Below are 15000 nucleotides of genomic sequence, written 5' to 3'. Positions count from 1 at the left end.
TTTCATTTACATACTTGTTTCATTCACGTAACTTAAAATTCAACTTTGTTTTTTTTTTTTTTTTAAGTTTATAGATTCCTTTTACGTTTTTCTATATCTTTAAGAATATACATCTGTTTTTATTTATATATAATTTAATGCACATTCATCTTCTCTATTCTTATTTATTTTTCATTTTTTCACACTAAACTCGACTTTCTTTATGTTTCAGGTTTTCGTTTATCTGTGAAGTCGGATTTGTAACACTTTTTATAGTTTATTTCGTTTATTTCTAGTTAATTTTACGGATGTTCATACATCATTCACTGCACAGCGTAACTTCTTCATTCTTAACTTTCCTTTCATTGTCATCTTTTCCATTTTTTTTTTTTGTCCATCAGTGAATTTTTAAAGGCATTTGTATAGCATTTGTTTATTTAACAACATCTGGACCGAACTTGCTCACTCAAAACGTTCCCGGTCCGAAAGTTACGAAGCCGAATTCTCCTCTTGAACTGCGGGAGTTATGATCGCGGTGGTGGTGGTGGTGGTGGTAGTAGTGGCGGTGGTGGCGGTGTTTAGGGGACGTGGTCTTGTCGGTACACATAGGTATACATACACATACGTATACATGTAAGCACACTATCTTTAGTATAAAATGGACATGTGTAAATATCTTAATATGCATGTAAGTATACACTGTCTCGATGAAAATACGAGGTGCGCGCTTACAGACACACAAACACACACATAATTCTATACACACACACATGCATGCACATAAACACTGTCTTCTTTCGGCTGCTCCTGTAAGAGGTCGCCACAGCTGATCATCTTTGCCCAACACGCTCGGTTTTCTGCGCCTTCCTCACTCACACTCACTACAAGCAAGTCTTTCACTGCATCCATAACCTTGTCTCAAACCTTCCTCTCTTTCTCCGGTATTCTTCTCTGCACACACTCCTCAGTCCTCGTCCCTCCTCCTGACAAGCCCAAACCACCTCCGTCTCGCTTCGCTGTTTGTGTTGTGCTTCTGATATATTCGTTTTGTTTGTCAAAGTATCAGTTTGTCAATATTATATCCTTACTCATTAATCTTGCAATGGAAACCAAGATCTTGTAACATTTTCCGCTCATATTAACAAACTCAAATAGAATCAGTAACAGAAAGGATCCCAGGAGTGAGTCAGCATGCAGAGGGAACGCTGTCCTGTACATCAACAACATCAATGACCCAGAGCTGTTCCTGCTGCCCCTGCGTCCTTTGTTCGTGATTCCTGTCATTGGAAATCTCGTAACTCCAAAGCTGATGTATTGTCAGTTCTCACTCCTGTCGTTCGAAGTCCCTTCAATTTCATATATATTTCAAGTGGTTTAATACTTCGTTTCATCGCTGTGCGTCAAAGTACTCTTGTGATGAATATTAATATGACTCAACAATTTAACACTCGCTGAAATAAATGAATACTCGGTAATGATAATCTAATTTCCGAAGCACTTCAGTAATTCGTATCCATAAGAGACATTAGAGCAGACTCTAATTACCGCGCCGGCCAGGCCAGCGGTAAATAATGGAGAGCAAGGAACACACGCCACCATCACCAGGAGCAGGCGCCGCGCCGCCGCCACGCCCCGGGGGCCGCGCTACTCCGACAGCGGAATACAATTTCGTTTCTATCATTTCATTCACACCTATATGAAAACTCTCTCTCTCTCTCTCTCTCTCTCTCTCTCTCTCTCTCTCTCTCTCTCTCTCTCTCTCTCCACAATCATTAGCATAAACAGCGTTATAAACAATGCAATTTTATATTTATACACAAATCACCTCCATAGTATATATATATATATATATATATATATATATATATATATATATATATATATATATATATATATATATATATATATATATATATATATATATATATATATATCATGGTAGTGTGAAGCACGCTGGTGGCGGCCGGTGTGGTGGTGTGGTGGTGTGAGGATCACACACCAAAACAAGTCCCAGCTTGTAGAAAACAAGTGCGGCCGCTCCCTGCTCCGTGTTCTCTCCTTCCTCCGCCGTGAAGGTGAACATTGTGAAGTACTTGGTGTATCAGAGGCCACGCGCCCGCGCCCGCACCTAGCAACGCACCCATAGCACTAAAGACAGGCTCAGCAGGCGGATTATGGTGCTGACGGAGGCGTGCACGGCGCGGTGGGCGGCGGAGGAGGAGTTGGTGGAGTGCTGCATCGCCGCCGAGGTGTCGCCTGAGGGGACGCGGGGCGGGGTTAGTGGGACTACACACCTGCTGCTGCTCACAAGGTAATGACTCATTAACTACTGACAACCCTTATTAGTAATGTTACGTCAATTACAACCTGTTAGGAGAGAAACAATCACCAAAGGCTTGCAGATGTTAGTAATTCTTCACGAGGTGAATAAGTTAGTGCCACATTAATTCTATATTAGGAGTAAAGTGTAATTATCATTATACAGATAACTACCGCTATTAAGCAATGACGGAAAGTAAGAAAGGCTGTTAATTAATACTACCATGGACGAAATAAGTCATTGCTTACTCTGTTAACTCTTTGAGTACCAATGAGAACATTTCAGTAACTTTGGACGATATCACAAGCACAAAAAGATCCAAATAATTCCATCACTCCTTTAAACTGTAAGCTTAAGAAGACACCATATCACACTCAGTTCCATAATCATAATCCATTTTCCAACAAAACAAAAGGTAAAGGTGAAGCACTCCACCTAACACTAAACAACAGGTGGCAGTAAAAACCTTAAGAAGATAAGAAATCAGACCGACAATCTTCAAGGTACAGCCATTCTTCAGGTAAGGAACAGGAAGTAAAGAGGAAAAATGAATCACGAAGCACAAAACAATATATGGCATTAAAAAGCTTCACAAGACAACAAATCAAACCTAACCCCAAAATCTTAGAGGCACATCATTAATCAGGTAAACGACAGAAGATAAAGAGGAGAAACTGAATCACGAAGCACTAAGCAAGGCAGTAAAAAGCTAAAGAACACAAATTAAACCTAACCCACAGTCTTACAGGTACAGTAGCTCCCAAGACTACCTTAGAAGAACATAAGAACATAACAAATAAGGGAAGCTGCAAGAAGCGATCAGGCTTACACGTGGCAGTCCCTGTATGAAATTTACCTACCTATTTCCACTTATCATCCCCATCCATAAGCCGGTCTAATCTTCCCTTGAGGCTCCCTAATGTCTTAGCACTAACAACAAGATTACTGAGTCCGTTCCACTCCTCTACTACTCTATTTACCTTTAAAAACTAAGAGCTCTTCATTCTGACACAATGGACGATATCATTTGACACGTTTGGTGATGGCAACAGTTGGCAGCCCTGCACACTAGGGATGGTTGCTGATGTTATGACCCAGAGCAGCATATCAACATCACGTCAAGCCATGCATATTGTTCTTACCAGCGCGACACGTGATGAGGCAGCAGGTTTCACATTGTTCAGCACGCCGCAGTTCGCACCACATTTTAAAGACAGTTTTTGGAGCTACTGTACATCATTCTCCAGCTGAACAATTATTAAAAGAGGAAACAAATCACGTGTCACTAAACAACTAAGCGAAAACCTTCAGAAAACAGCAAATCAAACAATCCAACAATCGTAAAGGCAGTACATGCATTCCTCAAGTGAACAACAGGTAAATGGGAAACAATTAACGTAATTTTAAGCAACACATAGCAATAAAAAAACCTTCCCTCCTACCATTCCAAGCCGCCAATTAACACAAGGTCCCAAGGGTAATCGGCACCGCTAACAACACGTGTTTTAACTACTTGCCGGGCCGTGATTACTGTTAATTAATTAGAGGAGAAAGAGAGCATGAAATAATTGGTTAAAATAGAGGACCTCGCCAGCCGCTTGTTAATTACTGATTGTAAATAGTTGTTTAATGATTGGAAAGATTAAAGCCTTACTTGTTTGGGTGAGAGAGAGAGAGAGAGAGAGAGAGAGAGAGAGAGAGAGAGAGAGAGAGAGAGAGAGAGAGAGAGAGAGAGAGAGAGAGAGAGAGAGAGAGGAAATTAATTGTAAAGAGAAGGAAATGAAACACAAGAACACATGTTGAAAGACAGGACTGAAGGAGAGAGAGAGAGAGAGAGAGAGAGAGAGAGAGAGAGAGAGAGAGAGAGAGAGAGAGAGAGAGAGAGAGAGAGAGAGACTGAATAACATCTAAACCTTTGACTAGCTAACTTTGATCCTTTCTCTATTTACTTTCTCCTTTCATCCATTTTCTGTTCTTTTTAGTCTTCCTCCAGTCATTACTTTCTGCTATTTCTCCTTCGTCTCCGTCTGCTTGCCTGTTCTTTGTCTCAGCGCCTCAAGGTATTCTGTCTCTATTTGTGTTCCCTTCCTCTTACTTAATTTCTTCTTCCTCAAACGATTCCTTGGAAGTATAAGACAAAAGTGAGGCGTCGTGTTTTCCATCTCTCTTGTCACTCAGTTTTTTTATTATAAGGATTTCTTTCTTTTTTTTTTTCTTATCTTATTTCTAATCTGCTGTGTCACTTGGGATGTCAAGGCCTTGCTGGAAATACTTCGGAAATTTTTTTACTTTTCAGCCTCCGTTTTTTTTTTTGCTTTTTACTTTAATAGTTCCTTTCTCTGTTATTCTCATGAACCTAATCGTCATAACTCATTCCTACTTTTTTTTTACTCTTTCATATATACTTTCCCTGTTACTCTTATGAATCTAATCTTCATAGCTCCTTCCTTTTTATTTTTTTACTTTTTAATCTCATAATTCCTTTCTCTGATGGTGTTATGAATTTAATCTTCATAACTCATTACTTTTTCTTTATTACTTTTTACTTTAATAAACACTTTTTCTGTTATCTTGTTATGGATTTGATCTTCATAACTCCTTCCTCATTTTTTTTTTTTCCTTTTCGTTTTTATTTAGTATCATTGGTGTCACTTGTTGCATCAATTTTCTTTCTTCTCTAGAATACTGAAATTGTTTGAGAGTCTTTTACTACTAACTTATGACTAATATCTCCAGAGCTCCTTCCCCTGTTTCCCCTTCTGTTCGTAATGTATAGTGCCCCTTGTCACATCAAATCTTCTGCTCCTTCTGTCGAATAGCTGAAATTGTCTTAGAACTTTTTATCACTAACTTATGACTAATACCTCTATAATTCCTTCCACTTTCCTCTTATGTTTGCAATCAATGGTGTCACGTGTCGCATGAAATCTTCTGATCCTCCTTTAAATTAATGAAATGGTTCGAAAATCCTTTATTACTCTGCTACGACCGTTACTTTAACAATTTCTTCCATTTTTTATCCTTTTATTTGCAATCCATGGTACCACTTTACGTCACATCTTGCTCTTACATCATACTCACTTGGAAAAACAGGTTTGAAAATATTTGAGTTATGAATATCGCTTCCATATTTTCTTCTTGGATAAACTGGTTTGAAAATAAGTTATGAATATCACTTCGATAATTTCTCCCTTTCGTTCAGCTACATTTAACAAGGTAACCTGCGGTGCTGACTGACCCCTCAGCCTGCCCTGAGTAAAAAAGCTGCGTATCACCTTCATTGGCACGTACGAAAGCAAGGAAACACTACAAGAGCTGATATACACAAGGCAGTTCACGACACGCCGACTTTAAAACTCCTCCGCTTCTTCGTTTCGCCCACGTAGGACACGAGAACTGAGTGACATATTGAGTGATACGGACTGAATAAAGTATGCCTGCACACTCCAGGGCACGCCACCTCGCCTCGTCTCGTCTCCATCACCAGCGTCGACAGAAAATCTTTCATCTTTTACGTAACCCCATGCGAAATTCTCTTCTTGACTTACACAACAGCAATGAGGAAGAAGCGGTGTTCGATAATCTTTCATACATAAGAAACTTCTTTAATATTGGATAATCCTTTTCGCTCTTCTCTCTGGGGACTGGCACCTTCAATGTTTTTTTTTTTTTTTTTCATGAGCTTGGCCAAAGCTCTTCTATGGGCTGCTCCCATTAGGGGTCGCCACAGCGGTTCATCGTTCTCCAAAACGCTCAGTCTTCAGCGTCTTCCTGTGTCACACCCACCATTTGCATGTCTTTTTTCACTACATCCAGAAACTTGTATAAACAATAAATAAATAAATAAATAAAACAAAAACAGTACTAAGTTGAAATTATAGGGATGACATATATATATATATATATATATATATATATATATATATATATATATATATATATATATATATATATATATATATATATATATATATATATATATATATATATATATATATATATAAGGGGAATACTCGAATATGAATATGGATTATATAAATGATGAATATATATATAAAAAATAATAAATTCACCCAAACAAAAGATTAAATATTAATAAGTAAAAACCATCCCAGCGGTGTCAGTGTCAATCCGTCAGACGCGAGAAAAAAAAAAAAATGTAATGAAAAAATATCAATAACTTTTTGTGTACCTTTCTCGTAAAACAATTAAGTATCCGCAGAATAAAATAAATAATATCAACACAACAGAGTGTCAGGAGCAGCGATGAGTCTGATGGGTGGAATAATTCTACACGTGCGCTGATTAACAGTGCGAGTACAATTAAATAAGATGAGACAAAAAAAGTAAAATAAAGAAAATAGTACAGACCCTCGAACAACACAAGCATGGAAAGATCTAGAGCTCTGTGTAGATCCAACAGGGAAAAAAAAAAAAAATATATATATATATATATATATATATATATATATATATATATATATATATATATATATATATATATATATATATATATATATATATATATATATATATATATATATATATATATATATATATATATATATATATATAACAAATAAATAAATAAAAATATTCCCGAACCAGAAAACATTAACTAATATGCAAATGAAATGAATGTGTTTGTCGCGAGGTTTGAATGACACAATCTAACGAGCGCGCGTGGCGATGTTGTGTCAGCAGTCCAAGCAGGCACCGATGAGAGAATCGTGATAACACAGGAGCGCGTGACGCAGCGCCTGAAGCCCGTCTGAGCCAGCGAGGCCACAGAGCCTGACGGGGCGCCGGCCAGGGCACTCAGGGCTGAACAACTTGCCCTGCACTGACACAGCTGTGCCGGGACTCAGCAGGCCAGGGTGTGCTGCCGCTCAGTGGAGAGAGAGATTGAAATGAAACCAATAAAAAAAATTGCCTTCCCTCATGTGTTAAATGACTACACACTTGTACCCTTGACTTGCAGCCTTGACCTCTAGCCTGTAGCCTTGACCTGCTGCTTTAACGTGCAGCCTTGACCCTGAATATTGTGAAATGTCAGGAGGATATTTTGAAAAAATGACTTGTGAAAGTGTAAAGTCAATTCGAGACCCGCAGCAATTTGCACACTGTAAGAATAGAAGCGTTCAGGATGCCAGTGTGGCCCTCATGAACAATGTCAGATAGCACCTGGACAAACCAAACTCTCAAGTTAAGATACTGTTTGCAGATTTCAGCCCGGCCTTTAATACAACCCAGCCCCCACATGTTACTCAACAGACCACTAAGGCTGGGGGAAAACAGCTTCCTTTTCAAGAGGATTTTAGCTTTCCAGGTCTCATCCACAGCACACCAGACGACCAGATCAAGTCAGATGAAATTGTTTCCAACAGAGGGGTCATCCAAGGATATGTCATGTCCCCAACGTTGTTTACTCTACGTATACACAGATGAGGGATAAAGAAAATCTTTCGTCCCCAACAGTGTACTACTTTTTAACACGTGTGAGAGAGTGTAATAATATCATAGTTGAAAATGTTTCTTTTATTTTTTAGCCTGTGTGAGAGAATGTACTATTGTTACAGCTGAACATATATTTCTTTTGTAAAACTCTATTAATCCTTTATACTCTATTAATCTTTCATTTCTCTACTAATATATTATTATAATCTAGGAATATTTTATATTAGAAGCTCCAAGCCGCAAAGAATTTCATGTCGGGTACAACTGAGCAGCATTATGGCAATAAAGTGTTATATTCTATTCTATTCTATTCTATTCTACAGTGATTCAGAAAAATAAAATTAGAGAATACACAAAGGAAAGAACACACACACCCTTCAGAATAAAGTGACAAAAAAAAAAAAAAATCATAGTACGGTGAAATAAAATTAAAAGAAAGGAAAGAATATACAATCCCTTGAACAAAAAAGTGACACGGAAAAACAAAATGAAAGAGATTATAGAAAGAATGTGTAGTCCATCCAGGAACAGCGAGACACAGAGGAATAATAGGTAAAAGACACTCAAAGAAAATACACAGACCCTGAAGGAATACAGCGACATAACAATAAAAGAATAGTCAGAGTATATTGAAAAGTTACGTTAAAGAATATAGAAAGAAAAAAAATATATATGCCGCCACTTAACGAACTAATAATAATAAAATCCAAAGACACCGCTGGTCGCATAAAGGAGTGATCGAATATTCATACCAATAATATTCGCTAATTCGAATATTCTTTCTTGAAAATTCTCTTTTAGGACTGACATATTAGTAGGCCTTTTTTTTCTGCCATTTTGTTGCCTTTACCTAGAACTTACCTTCCATAAAAAAGAAAAAATACAATCTGCAGTTATATCTCCCTCAATAAAATGACCTAATGTTGATAACGGTAAGAGAAAAGTGGCATTTCAGTGGACCGCTTCCTTTGTCGTCTTTTGTTACCCTTGGCCTGAAACCTTCTTGTATAATAAATAATAAGTAGGTGAATAAAATCTGCATTTATATTTTTCTCAATAAAATCGTCCAGGGTTAATAATTATATTAATAACAGAAAAGTGGCATTTCAGTGGGTCTTTTTTTTTTGTCATATTTTTGTTGTCGTTAGTCAGAACACCCTTACGTAAACATAAAATCTGTTGTTATACTATTTCCTGAAGTAAAACCGTCTGGTATTAATAATAATAGTAATAACAATAATAAAAAAAATGTCATACAGTTATTAGCAGTCTGGCTATCTTGTTTTGTTGTCCATAACCAGAATCCCTCATACATAAAAAAAAAAAAAAAAAGTGCAGAAATACAGGGTGTAACACGAATTTCTACGGATACTGCTAGAGGTGAACGTGCAGGTTATTCCAAGTCGAAAATGTTGTATGCACACATGTATTCTGAGGCGTTGCTTAGCTGTGGTATGAAATTCAAGTGTTTACGGGTGACACACAACGGCCGAGCTGGGCAGGAAACCATGGCAGAGAAACACTATATTCACGCACTCCACATTACTTTAAGTTATGCGATGCAATCTGAACGTATTCACTGTCACAGTCTCAAACAGAAACTATGTGATCTGACTAGCAATAAGCTGATTTGCTGCTGGCCTCATTCCTTCCCACTCCTCGCCCGGGCAGGCAGGGTGCCACGCAGCCTATTATTTTACTTGTCGTTTATTACACCCATATTGTAATTGTGTAATGTTTATTGGTAATCGGTATCGGTCCGTTGTTGTTACTCGTCTTGTTATGGGTCACTGTAAGGCTCCAAAACTTGTAGAAATCATGGCTGAATTATTCACAACTTCAGATCCCCGCCACTGATACCCGCCTCGCCCGGGCACTGTATCCATTGCCAGGGCACACGAATTTCATGCCACGACTATACAACGCCTCAAAATGCATGTGCATAGAACATTTTCCACTTAGAATAACTTGCAGTTTAACCTCTGGCAATACCCGCAGAAACTCGTGTTACACCCTGTATTTCGTTCAGCAGAACCATTTGGTGTTAACAGAAATAATGAAAAAAAGTACCAAGAACATTGTCAGTCTTGCCATCTTTTTGTTGTCCATAGCCAGAATCAATCTTATATAAATACATAACAAAAACATGAATAATATTTCCATCACTATAATAATAATAACAATAATAATAATAATAATAATAATAATAATAATAATAATAATAATAATAATAAGACAAGTGTCACGAATACCAGTCAAAGAGTTAAGGATAACCCACAAGACCCTTCACCTGCATCCCTCACTCACCTGGTCACCTCACCGTGGCACTAATGAGGATCACCTTTAGGACTCATTACTTACCCCAGCTGGTGCTCTTTAACCACATTTTTATGACCTGCTGGCCTAATTAACCTCTAACCTGCGACCTTCTGAACCTATAACTTGATTGTCTTGTTACCTCCTGATCTTATATTGACCTTATAACGTTAGTCTTATAATATGACCTTACCATTTGTTGCCCTTATTAAATGTTAGTCTTATCATCTGATTTGTTGGCTTTTTGTAAACTGCTGGTCATATCTCGTAACCTTATAAACTGTTGTCTTTATAATTCCTTTGTCTTATCTCCTGGCCTTATGATTTGTTGTCTTTATAAAAGTTGTATTCTGACCTTATAATTTTTTGATATTATAAATTATCTTTCTTATCTTTGCCTGACCTAATCATTTCTTGACTTTATAAACTATATTATTATTTCTTAACTTTATAATTTGATGACTTTGTAAAAGGTTAATCTTATCTCCTAACCTTACAGTTTGTTGACTTTATAAGGTATTGGTTTTATCTGCTGACCTTGTGATCTGTTGACCTTATAAAGCATTTGTCTTATCATTTCCTTACTTTATAATTTATTGACTATATAAACTGTCTTATTTCCTGACTTCAAAAATTGTTGACCTTAAAAACTTTCTATCTTATAATTTCCTGACCTCATAATTTTTTTTTTTTTTTTTTTTTTTTACAATCTGCTGGCCCTGTAATACGCCGAGTTGAACCCCTAAACTTAAACCTTTCATTTCAGCCCTCGAACCTGAACCCTTGAATTGAACTTTCCGTACCTTCGAGCACCTGGATGCGGACGGTGGCGGGTTCAGCCTCGGCGGCGCTGCAGCTGTAGTTCCCAGAGTCCGCGGTAGAGGCAGCCTTGACCCTCAGCCACGATACGGGACCCTGCGCGCCCGAAGTCGTCTCCACGCTGATCCCGCCATCCCAGGTCACGCGGGAACAAAGGGAAAGGTCACAGGTTAGTAATTTTTTTTTTTTTTTAATATTTGAGTTTTTTTATGTATTTAGGAGAGTTATCAAAGAAAAAAATAAAATATTGTGGGAAAACCGCCGTTCTCAAAAAAAAAAAAAAAATAGACATGAATAGAGAAAACAAAAAAATGAATGAAAGACAATGAACAATGGTACAAAAGGGTAAAAAAGTGAGAAAACTGCTCTAATGCCTCTAAAAAAATAAACATGTATAAAAGAACAAAAGAAAAGGGACAAGAATAAAGAAATAAAAAAAGTGAAAACCCTTTCTTCACCCAAAAAAATAATAAACGAGGATAGAGGAAAAAAAAAAACACGGTTAAAGAAGAGTAAAAAGTGAAAAAAAAAGATAAACAAATCGTTTTGATCTCGTTCCCAGAAAATAAACAAGGATTGAAAAACAAAAAAAAAAAAAAAAGAGGTACAGTAAAGGACAAAAAATATAGCACTGCCATCCCAAAAAAATAAGCAGGCATATAAAGAACGCCCCATCAAAAAAGTTTATTTTCTAATGGCAAAAAGAAGTTAAATAAAAAGTCTGTTCTAACGCTGCTCCTAAATAAGCACAAGTAAATGAACTGAAAGAAAGATCAGTTCATTTTCTAATAAAGTAAAATTTATTCTATTGGTCTCACTATTAGTTCTAAAAATGCTTTGGGGTTTCATAAGGAATACTTTCAAATGCTCAGCTTCCACTGTTTCTCTTCTCTCCGTTGGTGATACAGACACTTTACTAAACTATCACTACAATCATGAAAGCACCGTCAATATTAGTTCGTATTCCGAAATCCTTTGGGGTTCGTAAGAAATATTTTGAAAGGCACAGGTTTCAATATTTCTTTTCTCCCCGTTGACGGATACAAGCTCAACTATCACTAGAATCACGAAAGCACCCTTGAAGACCCCAGTAACCTCCACCAGAGCCTGCTGAAATCCAAATAGAACGCAAAAAACGCTGGAGAATATAAATCTTGTTTCCAGAAGCGAGACAAAACTTGCCATAAATTGAAAGAGAAAAGTCAGAAATCGCTGTGGTGTGAATGAGGCGACCATTGGGGATTGTTAGAGGGAAGAGCAAATGGAGTTACAGATAAAAAAGGAAAGAAACATCATAGTTATATATTGTGCAAATATGGGAGGTGGAAAGAGAAGCTAAAATATAAACTTGAAAATAAAACAGCATATTTATTTTCAAAGCTAGAACGGAAAAAAAAAAAAATGAACTGGTAAACACAGTCACAGATTGAAAAAAAAAAGTAATAGGTTTTGTGTTCAGAAAAAAAAATAAAAGAGGAGGAAATCAAAGGAGCAGAAAATAAAAAAAAGAAACTTAGAAATAAAACATGTTCACTTTCAAAAGTAGAATGAAATAAGATGAAGAACAGGTGAACACAGCCACAGATTGAAAGAAAAGTAATAGTTCTTGTGTTCAAAAGTAAAAAAAAAAAAAAACCTAAGGAGAGAGGAGGAAATCAAGTCACAAATTAAAGGAAGGAAAACAAACTCCCTAATCCTCCAAGCCACAATGAAACACGACACGAAAAGTGGAGAAAATTGGTCAGACAAATAAAAATGGAAACAACTGTCTAATTTGTCAAAGGCGGAAGAGAATAAAAGCAAGAACATTCAAAACGTGAGATTATGAGGTTAGGTTACGTTTGGGAAGGGTAGCTCATGAGGTCAGATTAGGTTAAGTTATGTTATAGTTAGGTTAGGTTAAGTTAGGTTTGGTTAAGTTAGGTTACGTTAGCTTAGATTAAGTTAGGTTAGCTTGGATTAGGTTAGGTTAGCTTAGATTAGCTTAGGATAGGATAAGTTAGGTTAGGTTATGAGGTTAGGTAAGAATATTTTAAGTTAGGTTAAGTTAGGTTAGGTTAGCCTAGGTTAAGTTATGTTAGGTTATGTTAAGTTAGGTTAGGTTAGGTTAGGTTAGGTTACGTTAGGTTAGGTTAGGTTAAGTTAGGTTAAGTTAGGTTAGGTTAGGTTAGGTTACCTAAGGTTAAGTCACATTAGGTTAGGTTAGGTTAGGTTAGCTTAGGTTAGCTTAGGTTAGGTTAGGTTAGGTTAGCTTAGGTTAGGTTACGTTAGGTTAGGTTACGGTTAGCTTATGAGGTCAGGTAAGAATTGTCTAAGTTAGGTTAGGTTATGGTTTAGGTTATGGTTATGGTTAGTTATGAGGTAAGGTTATGGTTAGGTTAAGTTAGGTTTGGTTAAGTTAGATTAGGTCAGGTCATGTCAGGTCAGGCTACAAGGTCAAACAAGTGACAGAGAAGGGAGACAGCGGGAACAACAAGAAAAAAAAAAAAAAACTGAGGTGCCGCTTAGGTCAGGATTAAAGGAGAGAGAGAGAGAGAGAGAGAGAGAGAGAGAGAGAGAGAGAGAGAGAGAGAGAGAGAGAGAGAGAGAGAGAGAGAGAGAGAGAGAGAGAGAGAGAGAGAGAGAGAGAGAGAGAGAGCGAGCAGCTTTGGGACTTTCGAGGCGGAATTGGGAAGGGGCTCTGGATAAAGCAAAAAAAAAAATTGGGATGTCAAAGAGGGAAGAGAGAAGCGCCAATATCCAGGAAGGGGGAGAAAGCGAGGCACGAGGAGGAGGAAAAGGAGAAAATACTAAGGGGTCTATTGAGGAAAACGGGAAAAGGGTGTTAACAGAAAACGAGAATGCAGGAAGGAGGAACTAAAGTAGGTCAGATCTTCACTAAATACGAGTATGTGCGGAGTATTTTAAAGCAGAGCTAAAAAGGGGGAGAGAGAGAGAGAGAGAGAGAGAGAGAGAGAGAGAGAGAGAGAGAGAGAGAGAGAGAGAGAGAGAGAGAGAGAGAGAGAGCAAGAGGGTAATTAACTATGATTAGGTTACAGGTCACACGTGTATTAAGGGATGAAACTGTGAAAAATATTCTTCACGTATATTTTTTGTCAAGATTTTTACGAAGGAAATGTATCATACTTGTGTTCTGCTGAGACTGCATTGCCCTTAACCTTTTAAAAGCCAGTGGCGGCAACAAAAGTCAGTGTATCCTCAAACATTTCCTCGTTTCTTACTTATTAACACGTTGTGGTGGAAGTTGTTAGTTTTCAAGGGAGTTTTCATGATTCCAGTGACTAGTTTAATAGTTTTCTAGTGGATCTCATTATACTTTTCATCAAGTTGTGCGTATGTTATGGATGCTATTTGGGTTTTCAAGGGTGTTTTTCATGATCCCGGTGACTAGTTTAACATGTTCAAGTGTAAATTATTAAGATTTTCAAGGATGTTTTTTTTTTATTCTAATGGTAGTCGAACAGGCAGTAGTGGAAGTTATTAGACTCTTCTAGGTTGTAATGGAAGTTTCGTGTTTTCAAGAGAGTTTTATTGACTTCAGTGGTAGTTTAACAAGCTATATTGGAAGTTATTAGGGTTTTCAAGGATGTGTTAATGATTGTAGTGGGTAATTTAACGTACTCTAATGAAAGTTATTAACATTTTCAAGGGTGTTTCCATGATTCTAGTGATACGTACTTTAACAAAGATTCTATACCATTAGTTAAAAAATCGTTCGTAACCAAATCTCTCTCTCTCTCTCTCTCTCTCTCTCTCTCTCTCTCTCTCGTCTCTCTCTCTCTCTCCTCCTCTCTATCTCTCTCTCTCTCTCTCTCTCTCTCTCTCTCTCTCTCTCTCTCTGTCACTGTCGTAAAGAGAGGCAAGTAGGGAGGGAGTGAAGGAGGGCAGCAAACTCCCAAATGGTCTCCTCCTTAACTTTCCTCATGCATACGCGGCGGGCAACGTGTTTATCGTGGCCAGCCAGGAAAGGTGCGGGGGCGGCAGAGGCTTCAAAACAGACACACGCTGGTATTTGTGGAAATGGAGATGGAAGTGTATGGGGGTGTAGTGAGTTGTGCTGTGAAGGAATGAAGTTTTATCTAATGGAGTGTCAGTCTTTGTGGTTTATC

At 37.5% G+C, this 15000-nt stretch overlaps 1 protein-coding gene across 11 annotated transcripts in view; it reads right to left on the bottom strand.

The window, feature by feature from the left end:
* The window catches only part of LOC135112133 (hemicentin-2-like), a 280248-nt gene that overhangs the window by 74745 nt on the left and 190503 nt on the right, over window positions 1-15000 (bottom strand). For 7 of the 11 annotated variants that reach the window (XM_064026158.1, XM_064026162.1, XM_064026159.1 and 4 more), the window contains 2 exons: window positions 10876-11012; window positions 1-2235 (listed from right to left, as the gene is read on the bottom strand). The exon at window positions 1-2235 is cut by the window's left edge and continues 561 nt beyond it. In XM_064026158.1, coding sequence (XP_063882228.1) covers window positions 2108-2235; window positions 10876-11012 — 265 coding nt within the window. In that variant the 3' untranslated portion in view covers window positions 1-2107. The remainder of the gene's footprint in view (window positions 2236-10875; window positions 11013-15000) is intronic. The other 4 variants (XR_010274093.1, XR_010274092.1, XR_010274091.1 and 1 more) reach the window with 1 other exon arrangement.

This window comes from Scylla paramamosain, chromosome 23 (assembly GCF_035594125.1).
Source record: "Scylla paramamosain isolate STU-SP2022 chromosome 23, ASM3559412v1, whole genome shotgun sequence".
Classification (NCBI taxonomy): domain Eukaryota; kingdom Metazoa; phylum Arthropoda; class Malacostraca; order Decapoda; family Portunidae; genus Scylla; species Scylla paramamosain.
This window is presented reverse-complemented; position numbering and strand designations above follow the sequence as displayed.